Here is a 25,141-nt window from a genome sequence, read left to right as displayed (position 1 = left end):
AAAAAATTTGTAAATCATTATTATACTTTATCATTATTACGTAATGATATACCCTTGTTATAGCAAAAATTGTTGCCTTGTAAAAGGTATTTCCATTAATGTGTTTTTCACTTTTTGTTTAATTATGATAAAATACATATATTAATGTTTTTAATGACGATTAACAGATGCATGCATAGATAGCATCTCTACATTGCAGTTATTGCCTTTTCAGTTATACGGTTAAACCTGTATAGCTTTATTGCCATGCCACTTTCTTAAGTTACAGTGGGACACTTGTGCATAGGGCGTAGACTTTGTGACCCTGGTCTGGAATCTTGACTCTCACTATCTATGCAAAACTGGAACTTTTGGGGCCTCAGCTTCCTCCCCTTTAAAAAGCACTAATAATACCTCCTTTGTAAGAGTCCTACAAGGATGATGAATCTTATATCTGAACTTTCTAACAAATTATAGACACTTAAAATAAATGAAGCTGCTTTTACAAAAAAAACCACAATACATTTTCAGCTTCTTAGTAAAATATTTAAAAACTAATATAAGACAAAGACTCACAATTTTTCCCCTTTAAAAATTTCATATTATCATTTTTAATAGTAAAAATTTCAAGGGATTCAATATTAAAGTTGGGTTTGTAATATATATATTTCGATTTTTACAATGCTTAGGGCCTAGATTCTGTGACAGAAATTTAAAATCTTGGCTGCTGGCAATGTAAAATACATTGTCACTACCATCGATAGATACTTGATAAGAAAAGAGAATTATCCTGAAGATAATTATTGAAAAAATGATTTCTCTCTCCTCATTGGTCTTGGACTCTCTGTTTCTTTTTTAACTTGGCCTGTCCTTTCATTCAGTCATATGACCTCATTCTTGCCTGAACCCAGTTCTCCATAGCTTTTTCAGTTTAGTTTTATATTTTTAGAATATTTGTTTTTAATTTAAGACCATTTATTCACACCTTCCTTCTCCCCTTCAGTCATTCTGGGCAGTAAAAATCACCTCAGCTGTAAACTTGATTTCTCTTTGTTCATAAACATCACTGGTGTGTGTGTGTAACATTCACTTGTTATTCAGTATTTGAGAGATGAAAAATTTTAATACATGTCAGAAAACAAAACACCTGACTCTCTGTAAAGAATGTTAATGGTTTCTTAAGTAAGTAAACCAAAGTTTAATTTAGAACTGTTTTGATTCACATTGAATAAACTTTATGGCTATCATTGGTGTTTTGATTTCAGCTTTTAGTGATGATGAGGATTGTGGTTTTAATTACACAGTAAGAATTTAAAAATTTACCTTGCTTTGAGATCTCTCGTTCTTCAAATGTAAAGATAAAATTGACTGTAAGAGAATTATAGTCAGTATCATTCTTACTTAGAACTATATGGAGGAAACTAACATGCAATGTGTTCCTACTATGTGCTGAATATTTTCCTAGTAATTGGTATTCACTACATTTTACAGGTAATTCTATACACACAGGTTTATCCAGCCCTCTAGTTTTTTGCTGTTGTTGTTTCCTCTATGAATATGCTTGCCAAAGGGAATGTAAAAGCTTGCTCCGAGATTATAAGGCATGTCTAGTATGAACGCCTTCACTCTGTCTACTGTAATAGACCTCCCACTGAGCTTTGCCCACCTTCGTTCTAACAGAACACGTGGAAACACGTGTGAGGACATGGAGACCCAGCAAAACAGCTGCATGTCATTTCATTCAGCTCAAATCAATTCTGATCACATTTCTTTTTCCTGGAAAGTGAATTAGGAGCATCACACAGAATTGGAGAGAGAAGCCTGTTGTCAATACTATTTTTTCATAAAACGAACGATTTCTAGGCCCTGTTTTCCTTCAGATCCCTTGTCATCTCGTTCCACTCTCCCCCTGTGCTGCTGACACACCGGGCTCCTCATTGTCCCTCGGGAATATCAAGCCTTCTTCAGCCTTAGGGCCTTTGCTCTAGCTCTTTCCTCTCCCTGCAAAAACTACGCGCCCAATCTTTAGATAGCCAGTTCTGTATCACTGATCTGGTCTCAGCTCAAGGTCTCCTCAGAGAGCCTCCCCTGACTGCCCAAATGAAGTTACTCTCTGTTAAATTATCCTTTTGTTTTCTTGGATACATTAACCAGGCCTGAACTGTCTTTAAGTATGTTTATCTACTAATTTATCAGCAGAGCCCTCAGAATGTAAGCTCTGATAGAGCAGAGTGGGTGCCTATCTTGTGCAGCACCTTCAAGAGCACCTGGATCGTAACAGACAACACACATTCGCTGATCGTGTTGACTGGATTATTTTCTTGGACTCCTATCACCTAGAGAGGCACAGTGAGACCCATTCAGACTCTGCCACTCCCCTGTTGTATCACTTGAGAGAGCAATATATTTCATCCTCCATTTAGAGAGCTCCTCTACCTCACATGCCTGTTATGAGACTTAAATAAGATAATGTATGAGAAAAGCATTTATTTAAATCAGAAAAGACCCATGTAATGTGCGGTAGTGCTACTAGAGGGATCGTGCTGCACAGTGTAGAGTTAATACAGGGCCTGAGCCTAGGTACTCTCCATGCATTGTCTTATAATCCCCAGCAATCTTATGTAATAGATGCTTTTAGCCTGAGAATACAGATGAGGAAACCATGAATTAAAGACAATAATGAATTTACCGAATGCTGAAGTGGGACTCCTGCCCAGCTCCGTCTCCAGAGCCTAGCCATATGGAATTCTAGCTCACAGATTTATGTCATAAGCATTAGGTTTGTATTTAAATATAAAATCAATATTTATTTTAATATTAATGCAATATTAAACATGTATATTCTAACTAATGTTAAATGATTGTTTAATTCATTCTTCCTTTCTTTTCCTCTTAAAAGACCCTGATGAGTTCGAGCAAATATATGAGCCTCTGGATGTCAAAAGTAAAAAGATCCACGTGGTGGACAGCGGCCTCACATTTAACCTGCCTTACCCCCTGATTCTGAGGCCGCAGAGGGCGGTTGATCTCATCATCTCCTTTGACTTTTCTGCAAGGCCAAGTGATTCTAGCCCTCCATTTAAGGTAAGAAGAATGTATACAGCATTCCATTACCACATTCTTCTGCAGGTCGCAGAGATCTCAGTCCTCCTGACCGCAATCTGTTCTCTCATTAGCTTCTTTTCTACAATATTGCACATACTATTTCATAAAGCACAGATGTGATTCCCATGGCCCATGTTAAAATCCGTAGTCCTGAGCGGGACAAGAATGATGCACTGTATCTGAAGGGCAGGAAGGAAATTAGGCTGAGATTTAGGGGTGAGCAGGTGAAAGATAATTAAAACCACACAGGGGAAATATGTACTGTGAGAAGAGAAGAGGAAATAAAACGGGATCATGAAGATTCAGCGACAACATCAGGGGAAAAGGGCAAAAACCAAGGAGTGTGCAGTGTTATTAAAACCAGCTGAAGATGTTGAACAAGGCGGTTCTTGGTGAGTGGGCCGAGAGAAGTTTCAGTGGGGCTGTGAGGGCGCACATCGTACTGCTGGGATTTGAGGGATGAGTGGACATTAAGGAAGTCGAGGCAGTTCTACAGACTCTCCAGGGAAGAAGAAGATGGGCTGAACCGGCAGGAGGTGATGGCGAACAGGAAAGCTGCAGGGGGGTGGGCTGTTAACAGAAAAGACTTGAGATGCTGGTGATATGGGAGAGTGGAAGGGTGACATATATGATAGAGTCACATCCCTGGGAAGGTTCCAGCAGGGAGGACATGGAAAAATGCAGGTGGAGAGTAGCATGGAAATGTCCATACTGGGGCAAGAGGGAAAGAAGGAAACAATAGCCGTGGAGGAGGCGCTTGCTGTGAGGCACGGAGAAGGGAAGGAAGAGACAGCTCAACTGATGACTCGTCACGCTTATGGGAATTAGGAGTGTACGTTGTCTTTGGGCACCCGGAGAGGGTGGAGGTGGTGAAGCCAGGGGTGTGGGGAGAATCAAACTGCTTCTGTGAATAAATGAGAACACAAAAGTTCTGAATAGACAATAGGGAAAGATGGCTGGACTGCCCTGTGGTCTCACCCAAGTGAGACCGAGACTAGCTATTCCATCCGCCTGGAGCACCTCTGACTTTCTTTAGACTCAAATGGTATCTTCCTTGACCTCCACAGGTATAGTTCCAGTATGAAAGACTTAGTAAATCCTACTACTACACCCATTTTCACAGTGTGTTATCTGTGTTGATTTACATATATATTGCTTCTACTGTCTGTGAACTCTGTGGGGACTAGAGCACTATTTGTGTGTGTGTGTGTGTGTGTGTGTGTGTTTTGTTTTAATTATTTGGTTTTACTTGCCTTATAAGTGCCAGTTAATATATAGAGAGAGCACTTTGGCGGGTGAATGAATAAACTACCATAAGAGGGATGTAGTTATCCATAGTTGATAGATTAAGAAACGGAAACTTAAATCTAAAAGTCAGTGATAACCCAGGCCCTCTGACACTTGGTTTCCTTTCTATTTTACTATGATTAAACTGCCCTGAAGACTAATAATGGTTTTAACTCTCTGACATCTATATAAAGCCTCCTATTTTTAAAGTGCTTTTATATTTTATCTTTCTTGAGGCAGTTAGTGGTATTCAGCCAAGGAGACAAGGGACGATGGGACAAGCCATCTGTTCACACCCACAAATTAAATGAGACCATGGGTGAAAAAGCCTCGCCCAGGACCTGCCCGGGAAGACGCTAGGTAAAAAGTGGTCAAGTGGGGCCAGAGCCCACAGCTCCAGATTGAGGTTTAATGCTCTTTCCCCTCACCAGCCACCTCCTCTGTGCGCATGCTGCACATAGGCTTGTTTCTGCCCTGTGTGTTGTGTGCAGCAGTTAAAGGCAACATTTTGGTTTGGCGGAGGGCAAAGGATTTTATATACAACAGTCACTTGGAAGAAAATCGAGAAACTTACTGTTAAAAAGTAATTTGCGTTTATGTACGTGTGCAAGTTGTAGGAGCTCTCTCAAGAATAGATTGGGGTGTCCTGGAGCAGGTGAGCAGGGAAATAAATGGAACAGGATGGAGGCGGCACAGAGAAGGCAGTGAGCGAGCCGGAGGACCTGGAGTGACCTCATTAGAAGGGATAGCTATTAAGCTCCCAGGAGGAGGGCTTTAGGGGAGACTTCAAGCCTGGATGATAAAAAAGAGGCACTTGGTAAAGGGTTTCCAGCAGAAAAAGGATTTTGATGAGATTGGAGTTTTACAGCAATTTATTTGACGATGGAGGGCAAAAGATTAAAATGAAGAAGGATTTACCGTAATCCAGGCACAGGGTAATGAGGCACTGCACCAGCGCAGGCGGCTGAAAACCAAGGGCAGGATAAGCCGCGAGCAGCAATGGGAAGTGACTTCCCATGCAGGAGTCTGAGATGATAGCTTGGAAGCGAGGTCTGGAGGTGGCCTAACTATTATTCATTGAGTCTTCTCACCTATGGGAGTGTGAAATGTCAACGCCGTCATTTCACATTTGGATCTAGCTCCACCGCCTCAATGAGCCGGTATGGGAAGAAGGTTTTAGAATATAACTTTGTCCCTCTAAGAAGAACCGTTGTAGTTTATAAATGTACTTTGATTCATTATTTCTAATTAAGAAGGATATGTATTCATTGTAAAAAAATTGGAAATTTGCAATATACATCAAATGCTTCTGCTCTTCAGAAACAACAGCTGCTGATATTTTGATACTTTCTTTTAGTTTCTCGTGTGTGTGTGTGTGTGTGTGTGTGTGTGTGTGTGTGTGTGTGAGAGCACCTGGGTCATACAGTTTTGCAGTGATTTTTTTCCTCATGCCATTAAAAAAATTTAAAAATAAGTATAAACACAGCACAGTATTTCTATTGTGAATATTTAAGAATTTATTTGACAGTGCTCTATTTTTAACTTTTAGATTATTGCTATATTGTGACTTTTTTCTCCAATGATAATCTTTGCCCATGAATCTTTAATCACATTTTTAACTGTTTTCTTAGATGCATATTAGTTTCTGAAATATTTTAATAAATATTTCCAGATTCCTTTCCAAAAATAAGCTTCTCCAATTTACATTACTGTATCAGATTATAGATGCAAACCCTTCTTGGCTTTATTGGCATGAACAAAAAATTAAAAACAAAGTTTAAAAAATTACAATATGACAGAAAATGAAAAAATACATTTTTGCTTCAATTTCTACCTTTTGCTTGTAAGATTAAATAATTTAAGTTTATTGTAGACTCATGTTTTAAAATGACTTTTCATTGGATTAGTAATGTTGCTGCCGTTAATCAATAGGTATTATTTTATATCTTAAAGATATTAAAGTTTGCCTTATTTTTGCAAATATGATGTCATTTTATTTCTGATGATTTTAATGTTTTAAATATTTATGTAATGATTTATTCTATTGGTTTTACTTTTGAAATTCATAATGCTTGTCAAGATCAATTACATATAGATTGATAGTTTCTTTTTATGATATTTTAAAATATTTTCACTCATTCATCTTTTTTAATATATCGGGTGTGTAATAACACAGTCTCTTAAATATTTTAACATTGTGAGCGTTTCTTTAATACGTATTGTTAGTGTAGAACACCAGACCTCTTTTCTGTTTATCGTTTGATTCCAGTGGTCCGCCTGACAGCTCTTATTTCAGTGCCACGCTGTGTTCTAATAACTGTACCTCGACGATGCTTACTATCTTAAAGAGTCTGTAATAGATATTTTCAGCTGTGTGTTCTCATAGATGTGTGAGAAGATCGTTTTGTCAATTTCTTCTATCCTGCCTCTTTCTCCCTTATGTCTGTATCTCCTTTTATTATTGGTTTAGTTTAGCATGAAATCTATTACTCTGAAAATAGTGAATTGTATTTTCAGAGACTAAATAAAAAGAATATTGCAATATATTATATATAATACATTTTTTCCTCCAAAAATGAACTTCAGAAAGTTCACAGTGAAAATAAACTTTTCATTCACTGGCAATATTGGAAATGATTTTTAAAACTTATATGTATTGTTATGATTGTCATTATAAAAATATCTATTTGTAGATAGATCTAAAAGATTACCCAAATATAATGTTTAGATTAATAAAAATTTCATATTATTGATGTTAAAGTAGATCACTCTTTTTAGATACAATATAATAAGGTTTAAAAATTGATGAGAAATCTACATGAGTAAGAGGTGAGAGATTCCAAAGTAATAACTGGATATATGCAATATGATTTTGTTAAGATGATTAAATAGTGAGTAATTTTCTATTTTTGAGACTGAAATATGGATGCCATTTGTAATAAAAAAGTAGAGTATAAATTTTGGGCAAAATATTAGAACCATTAACTTCTTTTCACAGTTACTGACATAAGCATTTCATAAGTCTAGTTAAAGTTCATATCTTATCAGGGAGAAAAAGAATGATGGATATCATGGCTTGGGTACAGGCAACTGCTTTATTTATTGCATCTACATCATAGCTGGCCTTGAGTGTTGATGACGCCAATATGAGTGATACTGGAGTTTTGTGAGATTTTTTTTTAGACTTGCAGACACATACCCTAATAAACAGTTCAGATATAAAGAGCCTCATTAATCTAAATAATATTCTTATTATTTGACTTTTAAGAAGCAGCTCTGTGTTTTATTTTGTTATTTCTTTTTGTTAACCATCCATACAAATTTAGTTTACCATTAGGGTCAAGAATTCTAATAAGATCTGTCTTTAATGTTCGGCATGAATTTAAGCCAGGCCCTTAATTTCAAGTCTACAAAATAATCAGATTGTAAATTTAGAGAAAAAAAAATCTTTGAATCTTTTGAGAAACAAACAAGGAGTATAGGAGAATTCAGAGTTTGCAACTGGAGATTTTCCCCCCTTTACCTTACTAAATTTTGGGGAGAGTAAAAGATTTAGGTTATTGTGCCATAAATTATGTTATTTTATATTATGTTAGCATATATTGGACATAAATCTAGCTCAGTGATTAATGCTTACTGACCAGAAGCCAGGACAGTGGGTCCATTGTCTTAAAAAACAAAAGGAAAGGAAGAAGGAGAAAAGAAGGCAAAGAGAGGAGAAAATGAAGAGAGAAGGAAGGAAAAATTTGAAATGAGCCAGTCTTCACAAATGATAGAAGTGATGTATCTAAATTAATTATATCTCCCTATATGTTACCCAACGTAAAAATTCCATTGAAACCCACAAACTAGAGAGAAAGAATCTGTGTTTTTTCACATTACTGTGATTTATTTGTTGAAATTAGGGCTTGATCCTTGTTTTAGGACCTCTGCACATGATTTACTTGTGATTCTTAGGTTGGTTCACAACATCATGGCCACCATAAAGGGAACTGCATGGTATTAATTGTAGCATTTACAGATTTCCTCTTATATTAGTCTCCGGGGGTCACTGTTGCAAATGACCACAAACGGGATGACTTAAAACAATGGAAATGTATCCTCTTACGGTTCTGGAGGCCAGAAATCATAACCAAGGTATCCTCAGGGCCACACTGCCTCCAAGGGCTCTATGGGACAATTCTTTTCCTTTTCCAGTTTCGGGTGGCTCCAGTCTTTCCCCAGCTTGTGGCTGCATAACTCCAACCTCAGTCTCTGCCTTCTCCTCTGTTCAGGTATCTTATAAGCACATTTCTGTCTTAGAGGGACACTTGTTATTGGATTTATGGCCCACCCAAATAATCCATGAGGACCTCATCTTCGCACCCTTAAGTGCATTTGCTAAAATCCTTTTTCCAAATAAGGTCACATTCCCAGGTCCAGAGGAGGGGGCTTAGGGCATGGACTTCCTTTTGGAAGCCCACCATGCAGCACTCAACCCACTCTACCTGTGTTGGTTGTTGAGGAACAGATGTATCTAATGTTACATGATGAATAGGTGTACTCAACATTAATTTTTTCTTATGTATTTTTATGAATTTATAGTAACCTCTTAGTGAATAACAACTAACAAGAATGGTAAAATGCTATGGAAATTCTATATACTATTAGATATAGAAAAATATTTTTATGCCCATTCCCTTATAAAGCTCTTGGATACTTGTATCAGCATGCTCCTGTTGGGAATGAGAAGGGCCCAAAACACAAAATAATGAATTCCAAAATATAGTTTCTATCTGTTTTATCTCATACTAGTTGCTTCAATAATTTTTAAAGGTTCTGTAGATTTATTTGCGTACTTATACTCTGTACCTCTCCCCAATCTGAAAATTGCTTTTAAATGATGAGAAACATCTTAGAAAGCATATACTCTCGGTTCATACAGGAAAAAAACACACCTCATTTCTTATAAAGAAAAGATCATTTATAACAAATATAAATATTCTTATATATTTATAAACATTTTATACATATATCAATAGGTAGAATAAAAATATGCCATTCACATTATACTTTGACTATCTTTCTGTTATTTAGATTGTTTTTTCCTGTCTTTCATGAAGTTTTAGTCCTCAGAAATGAGCATAAGTGCTTTACAAGTATCACTTTGAAGGATACCATCAAACTGTTGTCTCCACAGGAAATTATTTTAGCTAGTACCATGTAAATTCACCATGAATGAGCCTGTGGAAACCTGAAGTGTCTGAGGTGTCCAACAGCAATCCGAGTGGAGAGTTATACTAAGACACAGTCTGGTGTTCTGGTGTCGTCTGTGCAGCCGCAACGTCTGCTCACTGCATTCTTTTCAAACACTTCAAACTCGTCGGCTCTGCTCCGTCTGTCTTTACAAGCAGAGAGATGAGACATGGTGTTTCCATCCTGTAATCACTGTCTTCAGAGTCACCAGCTTTAACCTCTTCCACATCAGGATCATATAAGAAAAGGGAAAGTTTCCACCACTTCCGAATTCCAGCATAAAATATCTATCTAAAAATAGCTTGGTCGTTTACCTCATTCAATTCCCTTTCCCCTTTTTCTCTTTCATCACACGGCCACACATGGTTGGTCATACTCCTGAATCATGTTTGTAAACACTGGAAAGGTCTTTTCTCTCCTTCTCACGCAACTGATTCATAGTGTAAATTTTGGTTTTATTTTGCTATTGAATCGTCTTGAATGAATAATTGTGAATAGTACTAGACAAGAAACAACAAGCTGAATAATTCAACTGAACAGTGAGGGAAAAGAAGTCAGTGATACAAGTTTTCTCAAGTTGCAAACAAGGAAATATTTATATGTATGGGGTTTTCAGTAAAGTATAAGCATACAGTGGTGGGTAAAAGTAGGTTTATAGTTGTGAGCGTGTGAAACACCAAGTTTACTCTTGTATTATTATTTAATTATTGTATTATTTTCCATATGAACAACTGTTAACTTACTTTTGCCCAGTCCGTATTTAGCTTAGTAGTTTATGAAACAAACGCTTTAATATCCATTAAATCTTTTGTTCTCCCCTATTTTTATTTCTTTGTAAACAGCTTTGACAGAGAGTTGATCAACTTAAAATTCATGATATCCCAGAAACATCAAGGACAGTGAAAGTTCAATGAAAAAGTATTTTTTTTCCTCTAAATTTTAGATACTATTCTAAAGTACTTCTTTTCTTAAATAGAAATGACTGAGGTTTCAAAAATACATTACCTTCTTTAATCCTCAGAGCAATCCTGCCATAGGAAACAGCATTAACTTTATTTTACAGTGCTATAAAATGAGATGCTGAGAAACAAAGGGCAGATGAGAAGCAGAGGCAAGGGACTTGGAAACCACGATTTCAGGGACAGTGAACAGCCTGACCCCTGTTTGTTCGGTTGGTTGGGTGGCTGGTTGTTGTTATTTATAACCCCCACAGTGCCATTAGGGAGTATCACCGCATACTTCAGCCCCCAAGTAATTCTAATCACATTCTGATGAGATATGTATTATTATTACCATCCTTGTTTTATACTGGAGATACTGAGTGTAGAAAAATTGATAAATGTGCCCAAAGTCCCACCGCTCACTTTTTAACTCAGGCAGCTTGGCCCCGGCATCTGTTCCTTCTTTGTCCCGCTTCCCTTACGCTGCCTATAGATAGAAAGAAGCTCTGTTCACTGTACCTCTCCATATTGATTTATTTTCTCCAGTTTAAACATAGTCCTTTCGTGTGTATGTATGCGCTTATTCACTGCCTTAGTCAGCCTCGACACAGAAACAAACTGAAAATCTCAGTCGCTGACAACAAACTCCTTATTCCTTAGTCCTGTTACACGTCTGCAGCTGCAAACCGGCTGCTGTGGCTCTGGCCCATGTGCCTGCTCGGTCCGGCGGGGATGCATGATCCTCTCACCAGGAGCGGGGCTCACGTGTGAAAATGATCACGCAGACTGCCCTGCTTTGGCACCTCTGCAGGGCCCGGCCACTGCACGCGACATCCCCGCCGGACCAAGACAACAGGCCGGGGTCGGGAGCTCAACTTCTTTTCATAAACAGAGGCAAAAGGACAAAAAAGCAGGTGGATTCAGAGTAACTCAAATATTCCTGCATACATAAAATTTACCAATCATAATTAGTTGTGTGGAGGTGATATCTGTAGAAATTTAGTAACAGTATGTTCCTCATTCTGCTTCATCAAATTCTTTGTCCTCTGAGGGTTGAAAAAACATTTACATGGCTTATAAATGCCCAGAACTCATAATATTTTTTTCCTGTAGCAATTACATCTATATGATTTTATTCGGTTCAGTTTATTAATACATTTTCCAGTGCCTCTTATGGAAGTAGTTCTGAACCAATAATTAACACAATTCTGAGTTTGATCATCGAATACTTTTTTTTTTTTTTTGAGCTCTTTGAGAACAAGGTCGTTGTTCATCCTAGCAGGAAGCACATTGCTAACACATAGTCCACACCTAATTAGTAATGAGTTGATGTGGCCAGACCAATTGAACAAATGAAGACTGAAAATTCCCACATTCACCTTTCTCCCTCTCTCCCATAGGAACTTCTACTTGCGGAAAAGTGGGCTAAAATGAACAAGCTATCCTTTCCAAAGATTGATCCCAATGTGTTTGATCGAGAAGGACTAAAGGAGTGCTATGTCTTTAAACCCAAGAACACTGATGTGGAGAACGATTGCCCAACTATCATTCACTTCGTTCTGGCCAACATCAACTTCAGAAAGTACAAGGCTCCAGGTACCGTGGGAATAAGTTGCGTTCTGTAAAGTAGAAATCTGGTGCAGGAGCAAGACTGACATGAAGCTGGTTCGCACTGACACTCGCTGCACCGGCTATGACTATTTTGAATGCTTCCCATACCCTGCCAAGTAGCTACTATCCTGAGACCCCAAGAACGCCTCACCTTTCTCATTCCAAGATCTCCTGGTTTCTTCACAGTTTAGAAATGGAAGGGTTAACAACTAGGTTAGTAAAAATTTCTGAGGCTTTACTCCAAAATCTCTAATTATTTTTGTTTGGATTGGTTGAGATCCTAATCAGAAGGGTTGTTAAATATTTTGACTATCACTATTTAAGGGAGCTTTGTTTCAGAACAAATCATGCAAATGTTCTGAGTATTTAGCTGACCGCAAGATGAAGGTAACGTAGTAGTACAAAATGGCTGGTAATTTCATGATGCCATGGTTTATTTCATAGAAAAAAAAAGTCAAGTTCAAAGGCAGTCATCCTATTGTACCACATCCAGAGGAGCCTATAAACTTCAGTATCCTAGAAGATATTGATTAGCAAAAGGAGATCTAGAGATTGGCAGGCAGGATGCTGAAGGCCTAAAAATTATATTACTTTAGGACCAGAAAATGTAGTTTTAAAAGGAAAAAACACAAAAATTAGTCATGGAAGACTTACCAAGGGACAGTGGAGAAGAATGTGATCTTTTTCTAGATGGCAGAAGACGGAGGAAGGATCAATAGGGATGGAAGTTATGAGTCACATTTCAAAACAAGAGAAAGAAGAATTGGCAGGCATTTTTAGTTCTTGAACAGTGAGTAGAGTACTTGAAACCTGGAGAATTTTCTATGGCTTAATTGCCAGGAGAGACTGTAGAGGGGATTTCTGTGGCATGACAACAATTAGGTAATGTTTGGCTGGCGTTTCCCCCAAAGCAGATTCTGAGCAAAGGATTCCAATGAAACTAGTTCCTTTGGGTGAACTAGGGAAGGAAGTGATGAAAGGAAGGCAGGCAGACAGACTACAAAGGATGTGTTAGGGAGCTGGCTACAGGGAGGAGAGCTTGATTCTGCTGGGAAACGCGAGGAAATGAAACAGAACCTGTGTTCCAGAATCATCCTTCCCCTCCCACATAAGCAGCAAAGGAACTCAGGTGTTGATGTCCTAAGCCCTTAGACTCTGGTTGACTGCTGCTTGAGGTGGAGTGTTAAGTATGAGTTCCCAGCCTACTGCTAGTGAGGTAAGCAGCCTTCCAGTTGCAGGGACAGGTAGAAAGCTCTTAGGCACAGGGTGGCAGGCACTGACAATTGGAAACTGCCCAGGCAAAACATAGAAATCTTCACCCAGGGAATATGAGTGAGGACACACGAGTGTATACTAAAGATTACGTGACCACAGCGGGGGTTCCCAATATTATATTTATGACTATTTGTATGTGTTTTTCACTGGGTCTTAGAGATATTTTGTGGTTTTACCAAATACCCCATTTGAGACTCTTCTGCTATTTAGGAGTTCCAAGAGAAACTCAGGAAGAGAAAGAAGTAGCTGATTTTGATATTTTTGATGACCCTGAATCACCATTTTCAACCTTCAACTTTCAATATCCAAATCAAGCATTCAAAAGGCTGCACGATCTGATGTATTTCAATACCCTGAACAACATTGATGTAAGTATCTCCTATAATCATTGACAGCGTCAGATAGTTTATACCACATGATCATAGCATACCTCTTTTTCATTAAAAATAAAAACAACATTTATAAATGACACCACCCAAATTGTACCATTTTATTTTTCATGAATTATTTTTATTAATCTCCAGAAGAACCCTATGAAAGTCACAAATAAGAAAATGAATGCCTCCAAATTGGCAGAGCCTACATTTTATACTATTATTTTATTGACACATCAGTTAGTACTCAGTTTCTTCCCAAATAGCTATTGTATTTGTCATATGATAAAGTAAATCAGAAGTAAGAGGAAAAGTGGTAAGAAAAGAAATATAAAAGTAGGAAAGTGAATGGAACCAGAAAGTGTCCTTAATGAGTACACTCATGCTTTTAAGTATATGTATTTTTCTGGATCATGGGAATATTGCCCAAAGTTTCCATTTTTAGTCCTTGGGATATCAAGTACTCCTTGATTTAGAAATTTAGAAACAAATTATTCTCTTCAGTATCATTCCTATCATTGCTGTATCTGCTGTCCAGATTGTGTGCCGATGTAAAAAATTCTTTAGTCTCTAACTCACCATTTAGGAACACTGTTATGTAACTGGAATCATGTTGGCTTGTAGTTTTAAATCATAGTGTAAGACAAGTTATTATCAGTTGTGAAAGCTCAAGTTCATTAGCTAAACTGGATTTTATCCTTTGGGAAATATTAAAACAGGTGGGAAAAAAAGAAAGAAGTTAAATGGAGAGGGAAAGGCATCCTACTTGTATATAACTTGCCAGTCTTTATGGACACCGTGTAAATGGCTCAAAAGAACACACTGTTTGTGGCTGATTGTCCTTTATACATGAGATTTAATTAGGTTTTTTTTAGCGAACAGAATTCTGGCACATCTAGTTTGCTTGTTTCTTTAGTTTGACCTGAGACTAGTAATGATTAATTGTGAAGAGTTATAACAGTTACACTGTAATATGTTTATTAATCAGTATCTTTAATTTTTGTAAGCATAGGAAGTTTTGCCCAATAAGCTTCCATTCCTGCAACTTTAAAATGCTTTCTTGTTAGCTTTCATTCATGAATAATAGGTGAAAATTCACATAGAGCATGCTTAGCATATTTTATAACATATGTAATTTTCTAAATATATTTATTCCTTTTTTTCTTTTATCTCACAAGTAGTGGGCATTTGAAATCCATATGATACATTGTTTCTCTTCTGATGGTGAAAATTTAAAGAATGTGAAGAGACAATCAGTATTTTTATCTATTATTTATAATGAGCAAACATTTGAAAAATAGAGCTGTGTTTTCTAAAACCCCCGCTGTTAAAAATTACCTAAGGAGTAATATCAAAGTAAATCTATTTTTCCAGCATGAAGACAATAAACTCAAAACTAAATATTGTTTGGGATAGAATGTATTATACTTGATCAGTTATCTCCAAATGAAAAAAAGTAGACTGTAGGAATATATAAATACCTTATTGGACTTGAGAGAATAAAAGAAACACACTCACACAACAGGGGGTTGGCAAAAGTAGGTTTACAGAAGAAGACAAATAATACAATAATTAATAAATGATAATACTAGAATAAACTGTATTATTTTATGTATTCACAACTGTAAACCTACTTTTGCTCGGCCCCATATATACATTTATGTATGTGTGTATGAAAGTATATGTAACAAACACATTTCTCTCATTGTTTTCAGTTCTGGTTTGTGTAAAACCTGCTAAACTATTTGCTATTAAAATGATGCAGTTCTATTTATATATTTTAAAAACAAAGGAGTTTGTTTGACACATAGTTGAAAAAGTTAAAGCCTGAACAGAAATAGACTGAGTACCAAAATAATCGTCCTGACTTACAGCTCACCAGATGTTGATTCTTCACAAACCATTGATTGCTTCTAAGAACTTCCTTGGCACAGCCTGTAGAAGCAAGGTCATGGGTTTTATATCATGTATAGATTGGGCTACTGGGTGACTGGATAAGTCACTGGGTGGCTTAAACTTTTGAGGCCTCAGTTGACCCACCTCTAAAACACTAGTGAATACCTATTATACTGGTGGTACTGAATCTTGAATCAGGCGAAGTATGAGCAGCGCCCTGCAAACAGAAGCTGCTCAATAAATGGGAGTCTTGCCTGTATGTGTCTGTGTCCTATACCAGGATGGATACACCGCAAGACCTTTGCAAATGCTCAGAATTAAGAATATAGACAGGTCTGCACAGGTAACATCAGTCTGGGCAGTAAATGAACACTTTTTGAATGAATGAATTTAAGAGGCTCCCTCTTGAAGTACATGACCGTTGAGACTTGTGTTCAGGTGATTCTTGGTTGTGTGTGTGTTTGCATGTGTGCACCTCACACCCTGGTAAGACTTCTAGTTTTCACTGACATTTTATCTGTCTCCTGATGACTCTTCTTGTCCCCCAACTTTTTACCAAGAAAACATATTTTATCAGAACCAAAGTTTCTTGAGAAGTGATGATAACTAAACAACACCAAAACTGCTGAGGTAGGGTGCTGGAGAGTTGGTGAGCTCGATCATTAGCTAAATCCTCATTCCCACACTGTTTGAATACACCGAGGTACTAATTCATACTTCGGCAACACACAGGTTTACTCGCTGAGGATGGTGAGAGCTATTTGAAATGGTGGACACTGAATATAATCTCTTCTAATGCAAAGGCATTCGACTGCCAAATGCATAGGAGGCACTTTTCCCATTTGTGGCCGTGGCCTGTGGAATAAGGCAAATTTTCATCTTCACGTCACATCCTGACATACATTTTGACTCTGAAAACGCTCCCCTGTCTCTGACAGCTGTGCACGTCTTCCGCTTCCTTCCCCTGCCCGGACCTCCTGGCCGGCCTGCTGTGGCGAAGCTGAATCCCAGCTCACCTCTAGAAAACCTCCGCTCTGTTCCTGCTCACTCCATGACAGCAGCCTGGGTTTGTCATTAGCGTCAGGTTTCCACACTTACTCAACGTTCCCAAATTCCTCTTCACTGAACAGTGCCTCCGTTCTTTCACTCTGGCACTATTTCATGGTTGTCTTTTTTCCAGAAACCTAATATACAGTGACTTATACTGGTAGACGTGTGGTATGTGGGGAATGCAGAGGCTCTGGAGTCAGACCAAACTGGGTGTTCAAATCCTTGCTTGCTGCCTCTTGGCTGCGTGATCTTGAGCATGTTTGTTAACCTTCCCAAATATCACCTTCCTCGTTTGTACGGGGAAGCAGTGCTACAGGTCTTGTAGATCAGGGAGAAGATTAAGTAAAACAGTATAATTTACGGGCTTGGCATCGGAGAGACACTTGATAAACTGAAGCAGCTAATGTGATAATGATAAAAATCATTATCAGTGCTCGTATTGTCATCTGCTTTTAATTAAAAATTTAAATCCATGAAAAACAATGACTTGCCGTATTACCGTGTGTCTGGAGATACTAATCACAATGACACCTAAAATAAATGCGCAATAAAGTGTTTATGAGTGAGTTTTAAAGTGTCATTGACTCACTGGCTGGAGTTGTCAAAGAATTTAATGTGATAGGAGGAGGGGACAACAAGGGTTACCATACAGGCCTGGAGGCAGAGTTCCTGACCATGGAGAATCTCTACAATGTTTGCCTGCCCGGGAGTGGGGCTGCATGCTGTACTCATAAACCGCTGCTTGGACCTGGAGGGGAACATGCGTTCTGAGGTCTCTTTTCTAGGACCTAGTTGACTGAGCTATCACACACACACACACAAAAGAAGTATTGTTACTCAGTCTCACTTATTCAATTTATTAAGTCAGTAGGCATATTCTAAGAACCTGTTGTGTGTCAGTTTATTCAATATATGTCTATGGTACATAGTAATGAACTTTCAAAATTCGTTCTCAAACAACTCTATAGAGTGTTAAACAATAGATGCTAATTAAAAGGAGGAAAAGCACATATCCAGAGGTACTGGTACTTAATTCTTAATTTATTGATGGTCCACCATCATAATAAGAGTGTCTAGGTACAAGTTAAAGTTTTTATCTTTTTAAAAATAATTTAGAATCTTTTGAAGTATCATGGCCCAATCAATATATTAGGCCCAAATCCATCTACCATTTGTGCTTCCTGTCATCTTTTTCCATCTTATTTCTTCCTTTAATTCAACCCATTTATTGAGTATCTACTGTGCTGGGCACTGTTTTTAGGAACTAGAGATACAATAATGAACAAAACAACACCACCACAAGAAAGTTTTGAGTGTTTAATATAAACTAAATATTTCCCCTTCAAATACTGAACACTCAAAGCTGGCCTATGAGATAGGTATTTTTATTTACACGTGAGGAAATTGAGTCATGGGTTATTTAGGCAGATTGCTAGAAGTCACAAGCTTATGTGAGGAGCTGAGATGGAACCAACAGGTTTCTTCTTCCACTCTTTCTTCACTTTTAAACCATCTGTGTCTCAAGCAAACATAGTTCCTAGTGTTCCCCAAACACAGCCTCGCTTCCAACCAGGCCTGTTTCCAGGTGCTTCCTATATATGCCATAACCTTCCATCTTTAGCCTTTTTATAAGATCATCTTTCTACTGAGAATGCCCAGTCTTGCTGCTCCACTTACAAACCGTGCTTGTCTTTCCGCTCAGCCCAGGCCTCTTTATCCACATGAGTTGAAATTTATCCTGTTTAATTCCATCTGCCATGATAACCTTCTGTGCATTCATTAATTTTACAAATATTTACTGTCCCCCTTCCAGGTGCTAAGAGCTGGGATGAAAAATGATGAGACTTAAAGGGTCCCTGCTTCCATGACGCTTCAGTATTTATCGGGAAAGCAGGCATTAACCAAAAAATGCACAGTCATTTAGACCGGTATACCTTCTTGCATTTTCCACATTTGTAATTCTTATTTTTCCTTCCAAATATATACTATAACTTCCTCTCTGGGCTCATTTCTAATTTTCTGTTGTGGGAACTCAATATTTGCTTGTGGATTACTTCCAAAATCACATTTCTAAGTTTGTTCCTTTTGGGGAGAAGATCAACTTTTAAATGTTTTCTCTCCTTATTTCTCTGCCCGTATTGCCAAAGATTGAAATGTTGCGGATCAACAATTAGGAGGCGACTGAATGGCACAAGTGAAACATGGCACGGGCCCTGTTTAGGGATGGAGAGCGGGGAATGAGGGTCATTGCCAGGGTTACTGACAAGGATTTGGAATCAGTGCATGTCAGGGGTGAATGAAAGAGGAAGTTTGATATAAACACTACTTAAGCGTACTTCTAATTTCAAAAAAGAGGAAGATTTAAATATGACATATTCCTTCTCTGGAGACATCAAGATGTATCATGCATCATGTTGGAAGGGTTGAATTTAGCAGCTGCTGTACTACTGAGTTTAGCCTTTTCTGTGTATATCACTGGATTATAAATTACAGCACTTTGGTATTTTTTCAGTAACGTGAAAAAATATGGTTAATGGTTTTACGGTGTTAACGTGCCACCTAGTGGTTCAGCTTCCACATCCTCATGGCATATGATTTGGGTTTTTCAGAGTTGTGTAAATATCGTTGTGCTTTAGAAGAATGGCTTGATTACTAGAAACACCTACCAAGCTTATGGTAATTACACTAATTATTGATATTGATATTGCTGACTCTGCTCATGAGTTTGTTATAAAGGAATTAACAGTCATTATCAGTATAATTTCCCCTGTGGTCTTCTACATGTTAAAGCTTTTTGGTGTTTGGAAAGTAAATAGCTGATTTTTTTTTACTTGGGTATTTCTCTGTCATGTGACTTGATGCATCCTGGGCTGCGATAATGAAGGAGAAACAACTGAAAACTTGGCGATATGACCTTCACTAAGGAGAGAAGTGTTTTTTTTCCTTTAAAAAAAAAATTTTCAATTGCAGTTGACATTCAATATTACATTCAGTCTCTACGTGGCTTCTTCTTTATATCCTTAGTTCTTGGAGTTCCACTCAGTTAGTCTTCAGAGGGTTCTCCAGGTTGATTGCTCTGTAGTTTAGTTGTAATTCTGATGCGGTCATGGGAGGGAAGCGCATCTTACCTACTCTGCCATCTTTACTGAAACTGCAGGCAGGGAGATTATTAGAAGATGTGGTAGGACACGTTTGATTGCAGAATTGATTTGCTGACTTTTACCAAATAATAAACCCTCTATTGGCTATATATAGTGTTTTTATTTCTAGTAAACCTTATACCCTCACACGTAGTTTAAAGCTCCTAAATTTTCTCACAGATTGTCACTCTGAAAATAACGACAACAAATAGATGCTTGTCAGGAAATGTTTCCTGTGTGCCGGCATGGTGCAAAGTACTTTTTCTTTAACTCTCACCTTTGGACATGCTCACTGATTTTTAGAGAGAAGGGAAGGGAGGGAGAGAGAGAGAGTAGGGAGAAATATCAATGAGCCCTGTTGGAGCGAACCTGCAACCCAGGCATGTGCCCTGACCAGGAATCGAACCCACAACCCTTTGATTTACATGATGATGCTACAACTAACTGAGCCACACCAACCAGGGCATGCCAAATACCTTTTATAAATGATCCTCAATCCCTACAAAAGCCAAGGTTAGTATTATTCCCACTTAAAGATTTTATTTATTTTTAGGTAGAGGGGAAGAGGAGGAGAAAAAGAAGAGAAACATCAGTATGTGGTTGCTTCTCACACGCCCCCTACTGGGGACCTGGCCTGCAACCCAGGCATGTGCCCTGACAGGGAATCAAACTGGTGACCCTTTGGTTCCTAGGCCAGCGCTCAATCCACTGAGCCACTCCAGCCAGGGCATGCAGAATACTTTTTATAAATGATCCTCAATCCCTACAAAAGCCGAGGTTAGTACTATTATTCCCACTTTAAAGAAGAGGGAACAAACTCAAGAATTTGAGCTAATGTCCCTTGATCCCACATAGTCAAAAAGTATCGTGCCTGGAGGCCCTTGGTCAAGGTCTCTTTCATAGGCCTGAAGCCTCTTCAGCTGCAATAGATTTAATTATGTTTCCCCTACTCATGAAGAAAATGGGGTCAGCAAATATCTGCTTTAATAAAAGAGTACTATTTGAGCCCATTTTTCCCCAGAAGATAATTCTTTACACTGGGGTGGGCAAAAAGAGATTTACAGTTGTTAGTATAGAAAATAATACAATAATTAATATTAGTGATGCAAGAATCAACTCTGTTTCACATACAACTAAAAGCCTACTTTTGCCCTCCCCTGTATATATAAATTTTAAAATCAGAAGGCAACTAAATGTGTCACATTGCCTTGATAAACCCCTCTTTCTATAATGCAGCTGTTTGTTGTTTAAAGTTACCATCAGAGAATAGAGGGACCTGCCGTTTGGACCTAACATGAACTCGCAGAATTTTACTTGCATGTTAACACCACCCAGGTCACACGTCCCTCGTCTCCTGGCCTTGAATCCTGGCTTGCCCAGTGGGGTCAGGTGTGGAATGGGCAAACCCCTCTATGTACACATCTCCAAGGCTAAGAGCACCACACCGGCTCTGGGTAGGAGGGAGCCATAGGATCCTAAACTGCCCAGACTTGTGAAGGATTCTCCCCATGGCAGCATGCAGATAATACCTTAATGTTGCTCGAAGATCCCTAGGACAGAGATTGAAGGGGGATCGTAGGCTATCTCTGTGACTTGCCCGTGTCCTGAAACTTCTATCATAGGGGTATTAAGATGAAATCCTGTAGTCTCGCCCTCACTGGTGTGGTTCAGTGGATTGAGCGCTGGTCTAGGAACAAAAGGGTCACCGGTTTGCTTCCCTGTCAGGGCACATGCCTGGGTTGCGGGCTAGGTTACCAGAATAGGGTGCATGAGAGACAACGACACAGTGATGTTTCTCTCCCCCTCTCTCTCCCTCCCTTCCCCTCTCTCCAAAAATAAATAAATCTTAAAAAAAAAAAAGAAAGAAAGAAAGAAAGAAATCCTGTAGTCTCACTCTAAGGAATGGAGTCTTCCTAATGGTGCCAAGTTTATAAAACAGCAGCAGAACCGAGAACTGAGAACCAAGATTGCTATTCAGGCCTCTTCTCTGAAGCCCATTCCCATTGCTCTGCAATAACTTCTTCAGCCAAATCCCAAATTTTCTCTCTTTCCCAAAAGTTCCTAACTAGGTTCACTTCATACCAGAGAAGTGTATGATAATCGCACTAGAAATCCTTAGAGGCGGTAGTCACCATTCACTTGAGTATATATATAAGGATTGTTCTGAATAAAAAATAGCCATTGTCCACAAAATCATGAAGGGTGGTGTTTTCTAGATAGAGGGTGCCCATGTGTTATGACCGTGTTTGTTTAGCTGAGGCAACAGGACTGTTTGTTGGCACCGCCTTCTCTCCTTAGGTTCTGGAAAGGGTTTCACTGCCTTGTGGTTCTTCATTGCTGTTTGTCTGCTAACTGTAAAGAACATAAATTCTAGGTTTAATCATTACTGTTTCTTCCCTCTGATCACCTTCCCAGTGACAGACAAAAGGAAGATAGGCTTACCATTGTACAAATATTTTATTCCCAATTTTTTCAACACAAAATTTGGAACTTCAGGAATTGTTTTTTTCCCTTTCATAGGGGAGGGAAGAGTATTTGAATATGAGCTTAACAGGAGTGTAATGGCGAGATGTTTAATGTAAATACACACACGCATGACTCAGAAATTTCTGTCTCTATTTTGAAAAGCACTCTATAATAAAAAGATTAATTAGATTTTTTTGTTCTGATCCAACAAATGTTTAAATGAGTTCAGAGCAGCACTAACGATGCCTCTTTTGCTTCTCTTTGCAGGTGATAAAGAACGCCATTGTGGAAAGCATTGAATATAGAAAACAGAATCCATCTCGTTGCTCTGTTTCCCTCAGTAACATCGAGGCAAGAAAATTCTTCAACAAAGAGTTTCTAAGCAAACCCACACCGTAGTGTGTGTGCTGGAAGGGGCAGCAATTTCTGATGCTGCGGCCGCCTGAAACTCCACAACACCCAGATGAAAAGCACAGTACAGACATTAGTACTTTTCATTAGAGGCTAATTGATACTCAGATTTGCAGTTATTTACGTAAAGCTGCATGAGAATAATACCCCTATAAATTTGTTGTTAGGTTAACAGATGATAGTGATTATGTAAAAATATACTAAGCTACACTTTCTATCTGTATGAATTTCCTGATGCAAATATACGGACATAGACTGTATATTTAGACATTCTTCACTAACTATGTTATGTGTCCACTTTTTTAAAATGTAGTTTCTTCTTAGAATATTTAACATTTCAGTTGCAATAAGTAAGACTTTACATTGTGTGTGAATGTTATTCACTGACTGGATTTTTTCATGCCATGAGACAACACTATTTTTAATTTATATGTGCATTTATATGTATACGAAATAAAGACATGTTTTGCAAATTATCATGAGATAACTGAGTGTCATTATTCTTAATGAGATATTGCACTGTTGCTATGAAAGATTCTCAGATTCATGGCTTTTAAACATAAAAGTTGTTAAACCTAAACTCAGATGTGAAAATTATCATTGTAAATCATTGTTATTTTTCTTAAAAGAGGTGGGTAGAAATTGTTGAACAAGTGGTATATATTTATCAGCAAGTAGAAGAAACTAGAACCACTTCTAGTTTAACTTTTTACTTTGCTAATATTATCCTGGACTGAATAGCCTACAGAAAGCACCCGAGAAAAATCCAGAAGAGTGGCAAGGGCTGAATATGGAAGCCTTGTTGTAGGGACAAGTCTGTGTTACAAGAATAAGGGCTTCCTTGTTCTTTCTTTAAGCTCTCTATTCATTTGTCTTTTTCTCTTCCACCTTTCGTTCACATTTCCACCCGTGAGGAGAGTATAAAACAAAATCAAACAGGAGGGAGCCCTTGAAAGTTCAATTCTTCAGTGGTGGATTTATGCGTATGACAAATGAGTGCCCCCAGCAGGTCACCAGGCACGTTGCAGGATCTCAGGGTACAGCAGTGGACAAAACTGCCCCACGTGCTTGTCCTCAAGGACTTTACATTCTGGTGGAGATGACCGATGATAAACCAGACAAATACATTTCTAGAATGTTAGTCATACGGGCTAAGGAGAAAATTAGAGACGGGAAGGGAGGATATGAGAAGTGTTGGGGGGGGGGTGTAATTTTAAACAGGTTCCTGGGGAAGAGCATAATGGGAGGGTGGCATCAGAGTAAAGCCGTGAAGGGACTGAAGGGAAAGGACCTCTGGACACGTGAGGGACGAGCATTCCTGGCAGCAGGAAGAGCAAACGCCAGTGCTCTGAGGTGGAGCATCACGCATGTTCCAGGGACAGAGAAGAGACAATGTGCCCTGAGCAGAGTGGGTGAGAATTCTTTTTAATTATGTGAGGGAAGAGTTTGAAAGAACATACTAAATTAGTGACACGCTTTGGGCAGGAGGAAAAAAAAAAGATTCTAGCCTCCATCTGCTACCATCGTATAATCTTAACTATGAGGAGAGAGCACATGGATAAACCTAGTAGCTTTCTTTTTTTGTCACGATCCTGGGCTTTTGGGGGAAAGCAGGCATCTGCCAATGCCCAAGGCTGCCCCCACCCAAAGGGCCTTATCACCCTGAAGCAGATGTATCAGGATGCAAAAGCCTAGCTTGGTGGGGCCGCTGTGAATGCAGCAAGAGACAGTTTGGAGCTCTGGGTCACAGCAGAGTTCGGGTACCCATCAGACGGGCAGTTCAAACAGGGCCTACTGCGGCAATTCGCAGCTGCTGCCTCAAGGTGACTTTCAGGGCGGTCCCCTCCTCGCTGGACTCTAAGCTAGAGGGTCCTGGCTACTCCAGGCCGGCTGAAGAAATGGGAACCACACAAGCCCATGAAAGCCAGGACCGGGTGACTGGGAACGTGGAACAGGACACTAGTCCCGACAGACCAGGTCTCAGAAGCAGGACCTTGGGAACTCAATTGCGTTCATCCCAAACGGCGACCTACACAAACGCGCAGGTTGCCCTGAAGGCAGAGCTATTGAAGGATACTGGCCGGCCCTGCCAGGGCAGCAGCAGGCGGGCTGGAGCGGAAGTCTAGGAAGAGACCCTTGAGGCCCGCGGGCAGCGAATCCAAATGGTTCTGACCGTCCTTAATTTGCACCTTCTGCCTCTGAGTGTCGTCCGGGGATGAACCCCCTCAGTGCAGACTATGCAGGAGGTTGGGCACAAGCCCCAGCTCCACAGGCCTCTCCAAAGCCCGGGGTACAGCGCTGGGGCCCGTGCGAGCTGCGCATGCACGAGCAGTTCACTTTTTTTAGAAATTAATTTTATTTTAAAATCATG

At 39.0% G+C, this 25,141-nt stretch overlaps 1 protein-coding gene across 1 annotated transcript in view; it reads left to right on the top strand.

Moving 5' to 3' along the window:
* Positions 1-22,938, top strand: part of PLA2G4A (phospholipase A2 group IVA) — a 144,133-nt gene extending 121,195 nt beyond the window's left edge. The window contains exons 15-18 of the mRNA XM_054587640.1: positions 2,879-3,063; positions 11,948-12,143; positions 13,644-13,801; positions 22,627-22,938. Coding sequence (XP_054443615.1) covers positions 2,879-3,063; positions 11,948-12,143; positions 13,644-13,801; positions 22,627-22,758 — 671 coding nt within the window. The 3' untranslated portion in view covers positions 22,759-22,938. The remainder of the gene's footprint in view (positions 1-2,878; positions 3,064-11,947; positions 12,144-13,643; positions 13,802-22,626) is intronic.
* Positions 22,939-25,141: the final 2,203 nt, after the last annotated feature.

Source organism: Pteronotus mesoamericanus, unplaced genomic scaffold (assembly GCF_021234165.1).
Source record: "Pteronotus mesoamericanus isolate MK-2021 breed Mesoamerican mustached bat unplaced genomic scaffold, CSHL_Meso_final scaffold_1186, whole genome shotgun sequence".
NCBI lineage: Eukaryota > Metazoa > Chordata > Mammalia > Chiroptera > Mormoopidae > Pteronotus > Pteronotus mesoamericanus.
The sequence above is the reverse complement of the archived record's forward strand: the minus strand, read 5'-3'. Positions and strand labels throughout refer to the sequence as shown.